The sequence below is a fragment of the Odontesthes bonariensis genome, chromosome 24 (genome assembly GCF_027942865.1).
Source record: "Odontesthes bonariensis isolate fOdoBon6 chromosome 24, fOdoBon6.hap1, whole genome shotgun sequence".
NCBI classification, from domain to species: Eukaryota; Metazoa; Chordata; class Actinopteri; order Atheriniformes; family Atherinopsidae; genus Odontesthes; species Odontesthes bonariensis.
The window spans coordinates 1,425,445-1,442,225 of NC_134529.1; the positions used below are offsets into that span (position 1 = coordinate 1,425,445).

General features: G+C 45.3%; 1 protein-coding gene across 1 annotated transcript; it reads left to right on the top strand.

Moving 5' to 3' along the window:
- The first annotated feature begins 2,080 nt into the window (after positions 1-2,080).
- On the top strand, positions 2,081-12,050 carry taf1b (TATA box binding protein (Tbp)-associated factor, RNA polymerase I, B). Its single transcript, XM_075458683.1, has 15 exons — positions 2,081-2,195; positions 3,418-3,516; positions 4,703-4,790; positions 4,869-4,966; positions 5,041-5,133; positions 5,952-6,057; positions 6,152-6,311; positions 7,733-7,832; positions 7,947-8,094; positions 8,170-8,341; positions 8,417-8,454; positions 8,534-8,621; positions 8,899-8,969; positions 10,415-10,643; positions 11,627-12,050. The coding sequence occupies exons 1-15, from the start codon at positions 2,178-2,180 to the stop codon at positions 11,898-11,900; spliced, it is 1,782 nt and encodes a 593-aa protein (XP_075314798.1). The 5' UTR covers positions 2,081-2,177; the 3' UTR covers positions 11,901-12,050.
- Positions 12,051-16,781: the final 4,731 nt, after the last annotated feature.

Genomic DNA, 16,781 nt, shown 5'->3' on the forward strand with positions numbered 1-16,781 from the left:
GTAGCGCGTGTCGGGGAGGTGCTATTTTTTTATTTTTTTTTATTTTTAATGATTTTATTGCCTTCTTCTGATTTTATGTAGCTGTGAAGCACTTTGAATTGCCTTGTGTACGAATTGTGCTCTATAAATAAAATTGCCTTGCTATTGTTCTGAAAATCCTCCCCCACTTCCTGTTTGTCTTGTCGCAAACTTTACGGGCTCGTGCGTGAATCACGGTGCGAGTTCGTGAGTGAAAAATCCGGAGAGTGTGAAGTGAAGTTTCAGGGGTGGAAAAACCTTTCACAAAGTTTCACAAACAGAAACAAACAAACAAACAAATAAAACTCGAAGCTGAACGTTGCGTGCCGCTCGCATTACGTAAGAGAGCAGCGGAAACATCTGGCCGCTCTATTTATGACCTCTGATCTCATCCAAATCCGCTTTTATAGCAGAGGAAATAATCTGGGACGCAGAGCCAACATGACAGCTACGGAGGAGTATTAGTGCCAGGCATAAGAAATAAAAATTATATTTTGCCTGTCGAGAATAAAGTTGAAATGTCGAGAATCAACATTTCAACTTTATTCTCGACATGTGGACTTTAATCTTATTATCTTATTATTTTTTCTTATGCCTGGCCCTAATACTCTTCCGTAGCAGGTCAGACCGAGGAAGAAACTTTACTTTTAAAACATTACAAAGCCGAAATATTCAGGTTTTCTTCGTTGTGTTTGTTCATTTAAACCAGTTTTTATATTTCAGATCTGCGACACAGGGGCGTGGCTACGGGGGGGGGGGGGGGGGGGGGGGGCAGGAACAAGTCCTGCCCCCCCCGAGAAATGCCCCGTCCTTCCAAAGAAAACTGGCCAGAAAAAAGGCCACGATTTATTATCTCTGTTTGTGTCTTGTATTGATAGAATAAATGCAGGTGGTGATTTAAAAAAAGCATAGTTTATAGCTTTGTTTATTTTTTGTTATCGTGCCCCCCCCCTCCATAACCTTAACCCCTTGCTGCTGTTTTTCTTGTATATAATGATCTGAAATGTAGACTTAATGAAGGTAATAAAAAGCTGGAGTTGGCTGGATGTCTTGCCCAAAGTATCTACTGGAATTTAACCCTCAATGGAGAATGTGGAGCATGTTAAACAAAAGCTATTGCATCACACAAGTTTTACATTTCTTTACACCCCCCCCCCCCCCCCCCCAAAAAAAAAAACTTCAACTTCACTGTTAACAAAATTAACGGTCATGATTTATGCTAGTGTGACCATATTTTCATTACTGAATTGAATTATTATAATTATTATTATTATTATTATTATTATTATTATTATTATACTTGAAGTTGTAGTAGTGGTTTTCCACTGATTTTTTCTGGTATTGTTTTCTGCCCCCCAGATGAGCTAACTGCCCGAACAAACATGAGCTGTGGGGGGACTTTGTGGAACAGTCTGGAGGCAGAAATAAAACAAAGTGCAAATATAATTCTGTTTAAAAAAAAAGGTACAAAAAATATTTTTAAACAAGTACATGGAAGAGGAAGGACGATGAGGGATAAATATATGAATAGAATAGGGTTAATTGTTACATTGTAATTTAATTAGTATATGGTATATATTTATTTATGGGGATATATATATATATATATATATATATATATATATATATATATATATATATATATATTCATATTTACATTTATATTTACACGGATATGTGTGTAGTATATATTTATTTTTGTGATTATACATTTATTTAGATATTTAGGAAGTGTATATATGGCATATATTTATATAGGTAGGATATTTACAAACTGAAGAGTAGTTAAAAAGGAAACTAAAAAAGTTTTGTACTTCTTCCCATTCCTTTTTCGAACAATATGCAGTGTTTTGCTATGCATTAGCACTTTAAGTTTTTTTACATTTCTCTTTTTCTTTGTTTTGTATGTAAAAATAGTTTCATACATTTTCTTGTATCGGAGACATTTAAACAGTAAGAATGAAAACAGGCGGGAAGGAGCTGGACCTCAGCCGCACACGCTGCAGTTCATGCTGCCGCCTGCTGGTGGCAGCAGAGTGTTCGGTCAGCCGGAAATCAAAGAAGAAGAAACCCCAAACACCCCTCAGATCGACATGCTGGTCCGATGGTGGTAAAATAAAACAACAGAATCTCGGGTTTGGAGTCTAATTTCAGTCACTATGGACGAAGAAGACACGGTAAATGTTTCAGCTTTAAGCGCGGGGCGGGCTGCGGTGATAGCTGCGCGAGTCACACCAAACTCCAGCAACAAAATCTGTTTTTGTAGTTCTTCGTGCTCAACTCCGTCTTAAATCAAAGTTTTATGATCTTTCCGAGTCTGATGCTGCTGGTTTAACTATCGGCACATATTCCGTAACTCTTAACGTATTAAAAGTAAAACGTTTTGCTTCCACAGTAAAAAATATTCATGCAGTTTTCAAACGGATCAGGAAAGATTGAACCGATTTCTCTTGTTTTCTCTGCTGTTAATTTTTCACCTGTTTTCATTTGTTGTTTCATGATATTCATTTAAATTCAGTTTAGTTTAAACTGCAGCTTCTGATCTGATGGATTATTTTTTATTCAGAGCTTCTGATGCTGCAGATTAACTCTCATTAAACACTCTCAGGTTGATGATGTCATCAGCTCACCTTTACCTGTGTGTCAAGGTTTTTCTCACTAATAAAGTCTCTTTTAAATTAATTCATAAATTTTATCCAACGAAGCACTTTCTTCAGAAATATAAAGCTGATGTTGATATTTCCTGTTCTTTTTGTAAGCTTTACCAGAAACATCTGCTCGTCTGTGTTGGAACTACATGCTCGAAGAAGTTCTGGAAAGACGTCGTTGCTCTGATATCCAACCAGATTTCCTTCTTTTCTTTGAAAATGTTTGTTTGGTATCACACATTTCAAGGCGAAAGATTCCTCTCCCACATACCTTATCAATCTAATATTGTTGCATTCTAAATTTCATATTCATAAAAGTAAAATAATGCACAGGAAACCACTTTTTGACCTCTTCGTAATAGATGTAAAATCGTATCGTGACTCAATCTCGAATTCGATTAACAAAAAGGCTAAAAAACAATAAATATCTGGAAAGACTATAACTTATTTTTGTAACTTGCATTTACTTGTGTAATTATTTTATTTTTATTTTTTTCTCTCTTCTGTTCTAACAGTTTTCTATCGTATTTTTTAACCATGTTCTTTTTAAATTTTTTAAATTTTATGTCCTTTGTTCATCACTGTACACTATTTCTTTCATGACTATTGTTACTGTAATGTGAAAATAAAAAAAAACCTTTACCTGTGTGTGTGTGCGTGTGCGTGTGCGTGTGTGTGTGTGTGTGTGTGCGTGTGTGTGTGTGTGTGTGTGTGTGTGTGTGTGTGTGTGTGTGTGTGTGTGTGTGTTCAGGCCGGCTACAGGGAGCCCTGCGCTCAGTGTGCGGCGGTGGACTGGGGCATCTCGGACGAGGGGCGCTTCTACTGCCGGTCCTGCCACAACGTCATCGAGGTAAACGCAGCGCTCCGTCTGTTCTCTTCTTCTGCCCTCTGAATGTTGGTTGACATGATTGTAGGAGCCTGGGTCCTATTTGGGTTTATTGATATTTCAGTTTACATGTTGAAATATGATTTACGTTAATTGTAATAACAAAAAGGAGCTATTTACAGCATTTATAGACAGATAATTCATTCAATAAGTGAACAGTTTAATTCAGGTCATTTATGTGTGCATTATTTAAAAAGGTTAAAAATTGCGTACATTGCCTTTAAAGGAGAACTGCGGTATTTTCAACATTAAGCCTCTTTTCTGAGTCGTCTGCATGTTTTAGAACCCCCCTCACCGCTTTTTTGATGTTTACTGCTGTCTCCGGTATTTGCCTAATTTTGATTCTTCTCAACCTGCTTCAGAACGGCAAGTCATGCGCATGTACAGAAAGGTCCGTAAAAGCACAATAAACGTGCATCCATCCATTATCTTCCGCTTGTCCGGGGATCGGGTCGCGGGGGCAGCAGCTTAAGCAGCTCGTTCAGGCTCGCACTATTTTCTTAGCGGTGGCGGAGTAATATCAACCAACATCCAGTACAAAATGTCAAATAAAACACGACAGAAGCAACTTTTCGCCACGAAATGTGATATGGATTACCAGTGCACACCAGTAACCACTCCGGTGAGTTGATGATTTTGAAAACGGACGTTTATGGTGCTTTTACGGACCTTTTAGGACATGCACATGCTTGCCGTTCTGAAGCAGGTTGAGAAGAATCTAAATTAGGCAAATACCGGAGACAGCAGTAAACATCAGAAAAGCGGTGAGGGGGGTTCTAAAACATTGCAGACGACTCAGAAAAGAGGCTTAATGTTGAAAATACCGCAGTTCTCCTTTAATTTGTTGTTAATCTCGGGAGAGTTTGGTTATCAGAGTCATTTTGGTCAGGCGGCTGAGAGTGGAGCCACACAGTTTCTTCACCTCTCTCTGTCACTTTCTTTGTTTTTTCTTTCACCTTTTTTATTTTTCTCATATTGGATCATCGCTGTAACATTCTTTATATATTCTGGAAGTAAATTGAGGAACAAAAAGAGGATCCTGTGGAGAGAGAAGAGCTAATGGCTTCATTAAGGAACCTACAATGATACTTATCCTCACGGTGTTCGGCCTGATGAGGTCTGATCCTGTTTCCTGTCCCATCGTCCTCAGAGAACCAGAGAGGTGGCGGAAACGACCTTCGTTCGCGGCTCCACCAGGATCACCACCCTCGGCAGAGGACCCCGAACCAAGAGATGGGGTCAGTGTTTCCGCCTCCAAGCTTAGAACCTGCTCAGAGGAGCAGACAGGAAGTGGTTTAACTGTCGGTGTTTTTCAGAGCGCGGCCGGACGTGGATGGTCTGCGAGGGTTTCCAGTTCATCCTGAAGAACCAGGCCGACGCTCTGCTCAGACTGGGAGTCGCCCCGGGCTTTAAGGTCGGCCTGCGTCCTTCTTATTGATCCGGTATCGGAGCCCGTCCGATCGAACTTTTCTGCTTCGAATGTTTCAGGACGACGTGCTGAGTCAGCTGTGGAGACTCTACCTGCAGAAGAGCCGGCAGGCGTACACGTCCGACCCGGTGACCCAGGGCAGGATGAAAGGGGTCCGGCTCATTTATTCATTTATTTATTTATTTAACGCTGATTCATGTTAACGTCTGAGGATTCTTATTTATTATTTATTTTCAATCTGGTTTTTTTCACTTTTTCTTTGTTTTTTTGTTTTTTGTTTTTTTCACTTTTTCCCTAAAATAATAATTTCTTCATTTTTGTGATATTTTTATTTTCTTGACAGTTTTGGATTATTTTCCTTTTTAATGTTTTGTATATATACTTATACAAAACATAGATATATTAAATATAGATCTAAATAAGATATATATGTACATATAATTAATTATATATATATATATATATATATATATATATATATATATATATAGTTATCTTTGTAACTATATTAAAATGATTTTATATCTGTAATTTGATGTTATTTTTATTGTTGTTCGTTTAAATATTTTATTTTATTATTTGAGGATTTATTCTTATTTATTATATATTTTCAATCTGTTTTTCCCTAAAATAATAATTTCTTCATTTTGTGATATTTTTATTTTCTTGACCGTTTCGGATTATTTTCCTTTTTAATGTTTTGTATATATACATATACGCAATATAGATATATTAAATATATATATATATATATATATATATATATATTTACTTACCGTAATAATATTATATTTAATATATATATATATATATATATATATATATTGAATTATCTTTGTAACTATTCAAATTATTTTGTATCTGTAATTTAATGTTATTTTTATTGTTGTTTGTTTAAATATTTTATTTTGAAATGAATTGAGTCGTAATTTGATGAAATAAAAGATCTAATATTTAACCCTCCCCTCAGCAAAGCGTGGACTGGGACTCGGACAGCGCCGCGGAGTCGTCCATCATGTCGGCGAGCGTGACGGACGCAGAGTCGAACCCGCCCAGCACCGCCGGCTCTAACGCAGGTTCTGCCGCCGCCTCCGTCCTCAGACACGTGGCGGCTCGCCGCGGCCGCCGGCCAACACAAAGTAACGTTTGAAACGCTCGTCTGACCCTCAGAGAACGCCAGCGATTGGTCGGGCTCGAGGAGCAGCGCCACCTACCGCACGGCCCGGCAGCGGTGCAGCCGCAGCCTGATGACCATGCCGAGGACGCTGGCTCTGATCCACCTGGCTCTGGTGTGGAGCCGCGAGGCGCTGACCCTCAGCGACCTCCTCAGGTAACATCTGCGCACATCTGGACGCTCACGCTCAGCTCCTCAGGGTCAGGGGAACTCTGCCGGGTAAATATATCCTGGACTGAACCTCCTCTGCCTCCTTTGTGCTGACGACAGACGGATTTACTGATCAGGGAAACTTTAAGAAACCAGAGAAGAAGAAGTCGTTTCCTGCAGCTTCAGGTCCTTAAAGGCCGAGCCGCACGATTAGCTCCTCAGCAGCTCAGACCCCGGAGTTTATTTAGCTTTGGATTCAAAGTACTCTGAGTTAAGGTACTCTGAGTCAAAGTACTCTGGGTTAAAGTACTCTGGGTTAAAGGTACTCTGGGTTAAAGGTACTCTGGGTAAAAGTACTCTGAGTCAAAGTACTCTGGGTTAAAAGTACTCTGGGTTAAAGGTACTCTGGGTTAAAGGTACTCTGGGTTAAAGGTACTCTGGGTTAAAGTTACTCTGGGTAAAAGTACTCTGAGTCAAAGTACTCTGGGTTAAAGGTACTCTGGGTTAAAGGTACTCTGGGTTAAAGGTACTCTGGGTTAAAGTTACTCTGGGTAAAAGTACTCTGGGTTAAAGGTACTCTGAGTTAAAGTACTCTGGGTAAAAGTACTCTGGGTAAAAGTACTCTGAGTTAAAGTACTCTGGGTAAAAGTACTCTGAGTCAAAGTACTCTGGGTTAAAAGTACTCTGGGTTAAAGTTACTCTGGGTTAAAGTACTCTGAGTTAAAGGTACTCTGGGTAAAAGTACTCTGGGTTAAAGGTACTCTGGGTTAAAGTACTCTGAGTTAAAAGTACTCTGGGTAAAAGTACTCTGGGTAAAAGTACTCTGAGTCAAAGTACTCTGGGTTAAAGGTACTCTGGGTTAAAGTACTCTGGGTTAAAGTACTCTGAGTTAAGGTACTCTGAGTTAAGGTACTCTGGGTGAAAGTACCCTGGGTTAAAGTTACTCTGGGGTTAAAGGTACTTTGGGGTATAAGTACCCTGGGTTAAAGGTACTTTGGGGTTAAGGTACCCTGGGTTAAAGGTACTTTGGGGTATAAGTACCCTGGGTTAAAGTTACTCTGGGGTTAAAGGTACTTTGGGGTATAAGTACCCTGGGTTAAAGTTACTCTGGGGTTAAAGTACTTTGGGGTATAAGTACCCTGGGTTAAAGTTACTCTGGGGTTAAAGTACTTTGGGGTATAAGTACCCTGGGTTAAAGTTACTCTGGGTTAAAGTTACTCTGGGGTTAAAGTACTTTGGGGTATAAGTACCCTGGGTTAAAGTTACTCTGGGTTAAAGTTACTCTGGGGTTAAAGTTACTCTGGGGTTAAAGGTACTTTGGGGTATAAGTACCCTGGGTTAAAGTTACTCTGGGGTTAAAGTACTTTGGGGTATAAGTACCCTGGGTTAAAGTTACTCCTGCCCCACGGAGTGTTTTGTGTCTTCAGGCTGGTCAAAGATGGCCACCTCCCGTATGTGAACGCCCACGAGCAGCTTCCAGAAGAGATGAAGCTGTCTGGAAATGAAGCCCTCCTCTTCCACGTGGAGGTCAGTTTACCGGAAGTTTTGTCTCTTTGTTTCTGAAGTTTCGTCTCTTTGTCGTAGCAGCTGTAAAGGTTTTATTACTTATAGTGTAAACGTTGCTGTGACCTGTTTCCGCAGAGCGTCCCGTCCCACCGTACGGTCCATAAGGAGGCTCAGCTTCTGGTTCTGTTCCTGCAGCGTCCGGCGTTTCCTCCCATCGGCCCACAGACTCTGCTCCACCCGGCGCTGCTCAGCCTCCGTTACCTGGTGGACGCCAACCTGCCCGGTAACAGCCGTGCTCATTAACTGTGCCCGCCTGTCCCACATGTTGGTCCTGACGTCTCGTCCTATTGGCTGTCAGACGAGCTGCACCGCTGGGTCTGCGGGCTGATGGACCGCGCCGGGCTGACCGAGCAGAGCCTCACCGTCGGCCCCGAGTCCGACGTCGTCCTGCCGCAGTACGACATCCTGACCGCCGCCCTCATCGTCGTCACCATGAAGGTCCTCTTCGGCCTGGATGACAGCACTGAGTGGTAGCTCCGCCCCCGACGCACATGAACGCCTCGTGTTGCAGTACCACACTCTGACTGTGTTTCTGTGTTTTTCAGGGATTTATCCAACAAAGTCAGCTCCCAGGATGCAGCAGGTCAGTCCTTCATCAGAACCTGGTGCTCTGTCACCACGTCTGGATCCGTTATCTGAGCGTCCCGTGTTTTCTCTGGCAGGAGAGCGCTTCAACCTGAGGAGGTGGTACAGGCTGATGCAGGCCGCTCTGATGCGAGCGCAGCAGGAGGCGGGCCGGGAGGTCGCCAGGTGAGCTCAGGAACCAGGATCCACACCGTTAAAACCCTTCAAAGCTTTTATTTTAGCTCAGGAACCAGGATCCATACCGTTAAAACCCTTCAAAGCTTTTATTTTAGCTCAGGAACCAGGATCCACACCGTTAAAACCCTTCAAAGCTTTTATTTTAGCTCAGGAACCAGGATCCACACCGTTAAAACCCTTAAAAGCTTTTATTTTAGGCCTGTTGGAGCTCGAACTCTTTCAGAAGGAGAAAAAGCTTTTCATCCGTTTGTTTTTCTTTCCTCAGGACACGTTGGAAGGCAAAGAAACCGATTTTCCAGACCCGCCGGCAGAAATATGTCGTCATGAAGAAGAAAAGTGAGAATCTGAGTTTGAGATCTGTGCAGACATGTGAGCTCCACATCCGTTTGTTTTCCTCTGAAACTTTAATCCGTTTATAGAAAAGTTTTTTCAGATTATTTTAATCCAGATGTTTTCTCTGATTCAAACACTGAAAGCAAGCATCTGAAAGGAGACGATTGAAGGTTGAAGCTACGATCTGCTCTGCAGCTGGACAGAAACAGTGTTTCCACCTGATAAAACTTTAGTTTCTTTACATATTATGTCAGATCTTTAGTCCAAACGGGGTCAAGGTTCTGGGACCGAGTCCAGAAAGTAGGTGGGCAGAATCTCTCCAGGATTTATTCTGATTCTGAGGAACAGCTACAGCTCCCTGCTGAGGCCCATTTAACACCCGACAGAACAAGAACCCTCTTAAAGGGACAGTTCGCCTCTTTAAAGGGACAGTTCGCCTCTTTAAAGGGACAGTTCGCCTCTTTTGACATGAAGCTGTATGACATCCCATATCAGCAATATCATTTTTCGCGGCCTTTTAAATTTCCAAATGATATTTTCCAACAAAGGCCGTGGGTGGCAGCAGCTGGTTGTGTTCTTGCACGCACTTCCAAAATATGAACAAAACAATAACAAAAAAATTCTTACAATTTAGATGAAAACGAAAGTTAACTTATTTGAATTTAACAAGATCTAAAAGTGATCAAAAAATCATTCCACCTCCCGTCCTCACAGCGGACATTTGGCCAACAAAAACAGAGTCCCCGGTGTGTTCTTAATCCGTCTGATTAATGGGCGGGTCCAAAAGTCACCAAAATAATTTAAACTATCTCAAATACAAAAATGAACCCCAGATCTTGACTCCAAATCAACCAAAGTACATTCCAATATCCCAAAGAAAACCAAACCGATAGAACCCAAGACTTACAAAACAAATGGCCACGACATCATTTCTGAACATCTTCTTACCCCCTGCTGCGTCCTGTGAGCAGAGTTCCAGCCTCGTTTTGGTGTTGATGAAGGTAGTCCGGCTAGTTGGCTGGGGTTTAAAAAAATAAAGCGTTTTGCTTCTCAGAACAATATGCGTTCAACAGAGTAATACATTTGCATCACAAAATGGTTCTCCAGGAAAAGGTCAGACCTCACAATCTCTTGGAACTCTGCTCACAGGACGCAGCAGGGGGTAAGAAGATGTTCAGAAATGATGTCGCTGATATGGGATGTTACACAGCTTCATGTCAAAAGAGGCGAACTGTCCCTTTAAAGAGAAATACAGCTGAGTGTCATCTGCATAGTGGGAGGATGTGTCCTTAAAGAGGGATCAGATGTGACAGGAAGGATAAAACTGAACCCTGTGGGACAAAAGAGGCGAACTGTCCCTTTAAAGCAGGGTTCTCCTCAGAGGTCACTCGGTGACCCCGGACCACCGGGCAGGACCACCCATCCTCTGGTTTTCTGTGTGTTTGCAGGAACCGCAGAGCAGGTGCAGACGTGCTTTGGGAAGCTGTCCTCGTGTCCGGCGGAGGTCCCGGGCGTCGGCCCGTCCAGTTTCAGGTTCTGCTGGGGGGACGAGGCGGGGGCGGACGGGCCCAGCCTGCACCACATGACGCTGGACGGGGTCGTGACCCTGAAGCACGCCGGGCTGACGCCGTCTAACTGCTCGTACTGGCACCCGGCGCTCCGGCCCTGCAGGAGCCGGTAAATCTGTCCCGTTCAGGAGTTCGGTTCAGGTTCTGAGCTCGGCTGGTTGAACGCAAGAGGGATGGGAATTGATAAGATTTTTACGATTCCAATTCCATTTTCGATTCTGCTTCACGATTCGGTTCTTTGTCGGTTCCCTTATCAATTCTCATTTGGAGAAAAAGGACAACAAACCGGTCGATTAGCATCAACTTTGTTCAGTTTAGAAGTAACACGAGTCTGACCTCACAAACCCAACAACGGTGAGGTCCACATTGGTCTATCCTGGCCTGGGTAATTGAACTCTTCCTGCTCTGGTGAAAGGAGAAGCTGGAGGTAGAGGTGAACTGGGGGTAGTACCACCAGCCTCTGGCTCTGAGCCAGTCAGGCTCTGTCTCTCATGATTTCATCTAAATGTAATGCCTGAGAAGGCATTCATTTAACCTTAACCGTTACTAACAGCAGCTTTTACAATCAGGCAAATGGTGCTAACATGATAGGCAGTGTTTGTTAGTTAGTTACCTGCAGTGTTAGCCGAGGACATGCTAACGCTGCTAACGTTGCTGGGTTCAGATTCACCAACGTTAGTCCGGAGCGGATCGAAAACGCGACATTCATTCATAGTTATTGCATGTTGGTAGTATTTCCTCCCTTTGGTGAAATATTCACTTTGCAAGTTGCCCTGTTGTCGTCTTTTTTAGGGATGTGGAACCAAACTTTCGAGCGTTTGTACCGCTTGGGCGCCATGTTTACTGTTGGCTGCTGGCTGCGCTGGACTCGCCACGCAACGCTGCGTGGTGACGTCATTCGCGCCCACTGGAATCGATAAGGGAATCGTTTGCAAAAATGGCCAAACGATTCCAAGGAATTGAAACACTGGGAACCGGTTCTCAACAAGAACCGGTTTTTGATTCCCATCCCTAGCTGGTTCTGATCTCAGCTGGTTCTGACCCGTCTCTGGTTCTGGTTCTGACTGGTTTCTGGTTTTTGTTCCTCTGCAGGTTGTGTGCGAGTCATTTCTCCGACGTGGAGCGCACGCTGCCGCGCTGCTTCGTCTGGCTGCTGCAGCTCTTCTCCTTCATGCTGGAGGTGAAGCCCGGCCGTCTGTACGAGGAGGTTCTGAGGGTGGAGAGACGAGTGTTCGGCACCAAGACGCCGCTGGGTGGAGCATCGAAGAGGAGGAGGAGGAAGATGAGCAGCAGGGAGGAGCAGAACTTCAGCCAGGAGGCCTCAGAAAAGCCAAGAAACGAGCCGCCAACACGCCGGAGGAGGTGAGGAGCAGCGGCTGAACGCCTCGCAGAGGAGGGACGCTGTCGTGGAGCCGCTGCCCCGAACAGGTGGAGAACTTTCTGCTCCGAGGGGAATACAAATGTTTGCTCTGATTTGTTTTGTAAGAAAATAATAAATTTATCACTGAATACGTAATTCTTCATGCGTCCTGAGCTTTAAATGAACGCCACAGAGCTGCAGAGACAGAAAACCACCAGCAGGGGGAGACATTTCCTCACTGATGGAGGAAAGGAATCAAACTGTTGGTGTGTGAGCGGCTTCTTCCCAAACATAACCGAGTTATTTACATCCTTTCTGCTGGCGTCACCTGGAACACCTGGAAAGTTTCCAGGCTTCCTGGAAAGTTTGTGCCTTGGCTGGTTCTGATCTTTCTGCTTCGAGTCGACGGGCTGAAAGTTTTTCTGCTGATCAGAATAAATAAAACTTCCTGAAGAACAAAGAAACATCTTAAATCTGGTTCTAAGCTCATGTTTAAATGTTGGTTCTTACTGACTTCTCTGATTATATTAAACTAGAATCAAAAAGAAATTCATCAGTTAAATGGAGCTAAAGGGGGAATTACCTTTCTGTGCTGAACCTTTTAGACTGAATGAAAACTTTAAACTGCAGCTCATCCTTCTTCTTTAACTCTTTGGAGTGTCACTGAGCGCCATCTGGTGGACAAACTGAGGATTACATCTGAACCGTTTTCAGATTTAATGTGTGAAGTTTGGAGGGTTTGATGCATCATCGGGACTGAGGAGGGACGATAAGCTGCTTCGTGTGTCTGTAGGAATATTCGACTTTGATGTGAAACCGTTCATCTGTTGGATTGTGGTCAGAAAAAACAAAATACAATAAAGCATCATGAATGATCTCAAATCAAATTTATTTGTAGCACATTTCATGTCTCTGTTTCTGTCTCTCTCTAACAGGACGGGGTGTGTTTCCCTGTCTCTCTCTAACAGGACGGGGTGTGTTTCCCTGTCTCTCTCTAACAGGACGGGATGTGTTTCCCTGTCTCTCTCTAACAGGACGGGGTGTGTTTCTCTGTCTCTCTCTAACAGGACGGGGTGTGTTTCCCTGTCTCTCTCTAACAGGACGGGATGTGTTTCCCTGTCTCTCTCTAACAGGACGGGGTGTGTTTCTCTGTCTCTCTCTAACAGGACGGGGTGTGTTTCCCTGTCTCTCTCTAACAGGACGGGGTGTATTTCCCTGTCTCTCTCTAACAGGACGGGGTGTGTTTCCCTGTCTCTCTCTAACAGGACGGGGTGTGTTTCTCTGTCTCTCTCTAACAGGACGGGGTGTGTTTCTGTCTCTATCAGGACGGGGTGTGTTTCCCTGTCTCTCTCTAACAGGACGGGGTGTGTTTCCCTGTCTCTCTCTAACAGGACGGGGTGTGTTTCCCTGTCTCTCTCTAACAGGACGGGGTGTGTTTCTGTCTATCAGGACGGGGTGTGTTTCCCTGTCTCTAACAGGACGGGGTGTTTTTCCCTGTCTCTCTCTAACAGGACGGGGTGTTTTTCCCTGTCTCTCTCTAACAGGACGGGGTGTGTTTCTTTCTCTATCAGGACGGGGTGTGTTTCCCTGTCTCTCTCTAACAGGATGGGGTGTGTTTCCCTGTCTCTCTCTAACAGGACGGGTGTGTTTCCCTGTGTCTCTCTAACAGGACGGGATGTGTTTCCCTGTCTCTCTCTAACAGGACGGGATGTGTTTCCCTGTCTCTCTCTAACAGGACGGGATGTGTTTCCCTGTCTCTCTCTAACAGGACGGGGTGTGTTTCCCTGTCTCTCTCTAACAGGACGGGGTGTGTTTCTCTGTCTCTCTCTAACAGGACGGGGTGTGTTTCTGTCTCTTATCAGGACGGGGTGTGTTTCCCTGTCTCTCTCTAACAGGACGGGGTGTGTTTCCCTGTCTCTCTCTAACAGGACGGGGTGTGTTTCTGTCTATCAGGACGGGGTGTGTTTCCCTGTCTCTAACAGGACGGGGTGTTTTTCCCTGTCTCTCTCTAACAGGACGGGGTGTTTTTCCCTGTCTCTCTCTAACAGGACGGGGTGTGTTTCTTTCTCTATCAGGACGGGGTGTGTTTCCCTGTCTCTCTCTAACAGGATGGGGTGTGTTTCCCTGTCTCTCTCTAACAGGACGGGTGTGTTTCCCTGTCTCTCTCTAACAGGACGGAGTGTGTTTCTGTCTCTCTCTAACAGGACGGGGTGTGTTTCTGTCTCTCTCTAACAGGACGGGGTGTGTTTCCCTGTCTCTCTCTAACAGGAATGTGTTTCGCTGTCTCTCTCTATCAGGACGGGATGTGTTCCCCTGTCTCTCTCTAACAGAACGAGGTGTGTTTCTGTCTCTCTCTAACAGAATGGGGTGTGTTTCTGTCTCTCTCTAACAGGACGGGGTGTGTTTCTGTCTCTCTCTAACAGGACGGGGTGTGTTTCCCTGTCTCTCTCTAACAGGACGGGGTGTGTTTCCCTGTCTCTCTCTAACAGGACGGGGTGTGTTTCTGTCTCTCTCTAACAGGACGGGGTGTGTTTCGCTGTCTCTCTCTAACAGGGATGTGTTTCCCTGTCTCTCTCTAACAGGACGGGGTGTGTTTCCCTGTCTCTCTCTATCAGGACGGGGTGTGTTTCTCTGTCTCTCTCTAACAGGACGGGGTGTGTTTCTGTCTCTCTCTAACAGGACGGGGTGTTTTTCCCTGTCTCTCTCTAACAGGACGGGATGTGTTCCCCTGTCTCTCTCTATCAGGACGGGGTGTGTTTCCCTGTCTCTCTCTAACAGGACGGGGTGTGTTTCTGTCTCTCTCTAACAGGACGGGGTGTGTTTCCCTGTCTCTCTCTAACAGGACGGGTGTGTTTCTGTCTAACAGGACGGGGTGTGTTTCCCTGTCTCTCTCTAACAGGACGGGGTGTGTTTCCCTGTCTCTCTCTAACAGGACGGGGTGTGTTTCCCTGTCTCTCTCTAACAGGACGGGATGTGTTCCCCTGTCTCTCTCTATCAGGACGGGGTGTGTTTCTGTCTCTAACAGGACGGGGTGTGTTTCCCTGTCTCTCTCTAACAGGACGGGGTGTGTTTCCCTGTCTCTCTCTAACAGGACGGGATGTGTTTCCCTGTCTCTCTCTAACAGGACGGGGTGTGTTTCCCTGTCTCTCTCTAACAGGACGAGGTGTGTTTCCCTGTCTCTCTCTAACAGGACGGGATGTGTTTCCCTGTCTCTCTCTAACAGGACGGGGTGTGTTTACCTGTCTCTGTCTAACAGGACGGGATGTGTTTCCCTGTCTCTCTCTAACAGGACGGGGTGTGTTTCCCTGTTTCTTTCTAACAGGACGGGGTGTGTTTCCCTGTCTCTCTCTAACAGGACGGGATGTGTTTACCTGTCTCTCTCTAACAGGACGGGATGTGTTTCCCTGTCTCTCTCTAACAGGACGGGGTGTGTTTCCCTGTCTCTCTCTAACAGGACGAGGTGTGTTTCCCTGTCTCTCTTTAACAGGACGAGGTGTGTTTCCCTGTCTCTCTCTAACAGGACGGGGTGTGTTTCCCTGTCTCTCTCTAACAGGACGGGATGTGTTTCCCTGTCTCTCTCTAACAGGACGGGATGTGTTTCCCTGTCTCTCTCTAACAGGACGGGGTGTGTTTCCCTGTCTCTCTCTAACAGGACGGGGTGTGTTTCCCTGTCTCTCTCTAACAGGACGGGGTGTGTTTCCCTGTCTCTCTCTAACAGGACGGGGTGTGTTTCCCTGTCTCTCTCTAACAGGACGGGGTGTGTTTCCCTGTCTCTCTCTAACAGGACGGGATGTGTTTCCCTGTCTCTCTCTAACAGGACGGGGTGTGTTTCCCTGTCTCTCTCTAACAGGACGGGGTGTGTTTCCCTGTCTCTCTCTAACAGGACGGGATGTGTTTCCCTGTCTCTCTCTAACAGGACGGGGTGTGTTTCCCTGTCTCTCTCTAACAGGACGGGATGTGTTTCCCTGTCTCTCTCTAACAGGACGGGATGTGTTTACCTGTCTCTCTCTAACAGGACGGGATGTGTTTCCCTGTCTCTCTCTAACAGGACGGGGTGTGTTTCTGTCTCTCTCTAACAGGACGGGGTGTGTTTCTGTCTCTAACAGGACGGGGTGTGTTTGCCTGTCTCTCTCTAACAGGACGGGGTGTATTTCCCTGTCTCTCTCTAACAGGACGGGGTGTGTTTCCCTGTCTCTCTCTAACAGGATGGGATGTGTTTCCCTGTCTCTCTCTAACAGGACGGGGTGTGTTTCCCTGTCTCTCTCTAACAGGACGGGATGTGTTTCCCTGTCTCTCTCTAACAGGACGGGGTGTGTTTCCCTGTCTCTCTCTAACAGGACGGGGTGTGTTTCCCTGTCTCTCTCTAACAGGACGGGGTGTGTTTCCCTGTCTCTCTCTAACAGGACGGGATGTGTTTCCCTGTCTCTCTCTAACAGGACGGGGTGTGTTTCCCTGTCTCTCTCTAACAGGACAGGGTGTGTTTCCCTGTCTCTCTCTAACAGGACGGAGTGTGTTTCCCTGTCTCTCTCTAACAGGACGGGGTGTGTTTCCCTGTCTCTATCTAACTGCAGGCTTCTCATTTCCTCCTGCTCGAGTCTGGAAGTATTTTTTTCTGCCTGGAAACGGTTGCATGGACGGACGTGTTTTCCTTTTTTTTGCTCCACAACCTCAGTGAACTTGGAAATGAGAATGAACTCACGTCACCCCGCCTGCTGCCTCTGGCCCAGTTGCTGCCTCACGTTCGCTCACATGAAGCCGCTGACGTGTGGCGAGCCGGCCGCCGCCGCTGCCAGGTGAACTGAAGCCAGCAGGTGACGTGAGGCCGGCGGTGGGGGGGTGGGGCCTCCTGTCAATCAAAGGTGGGGACATGAAGCATCACAAAGAGCC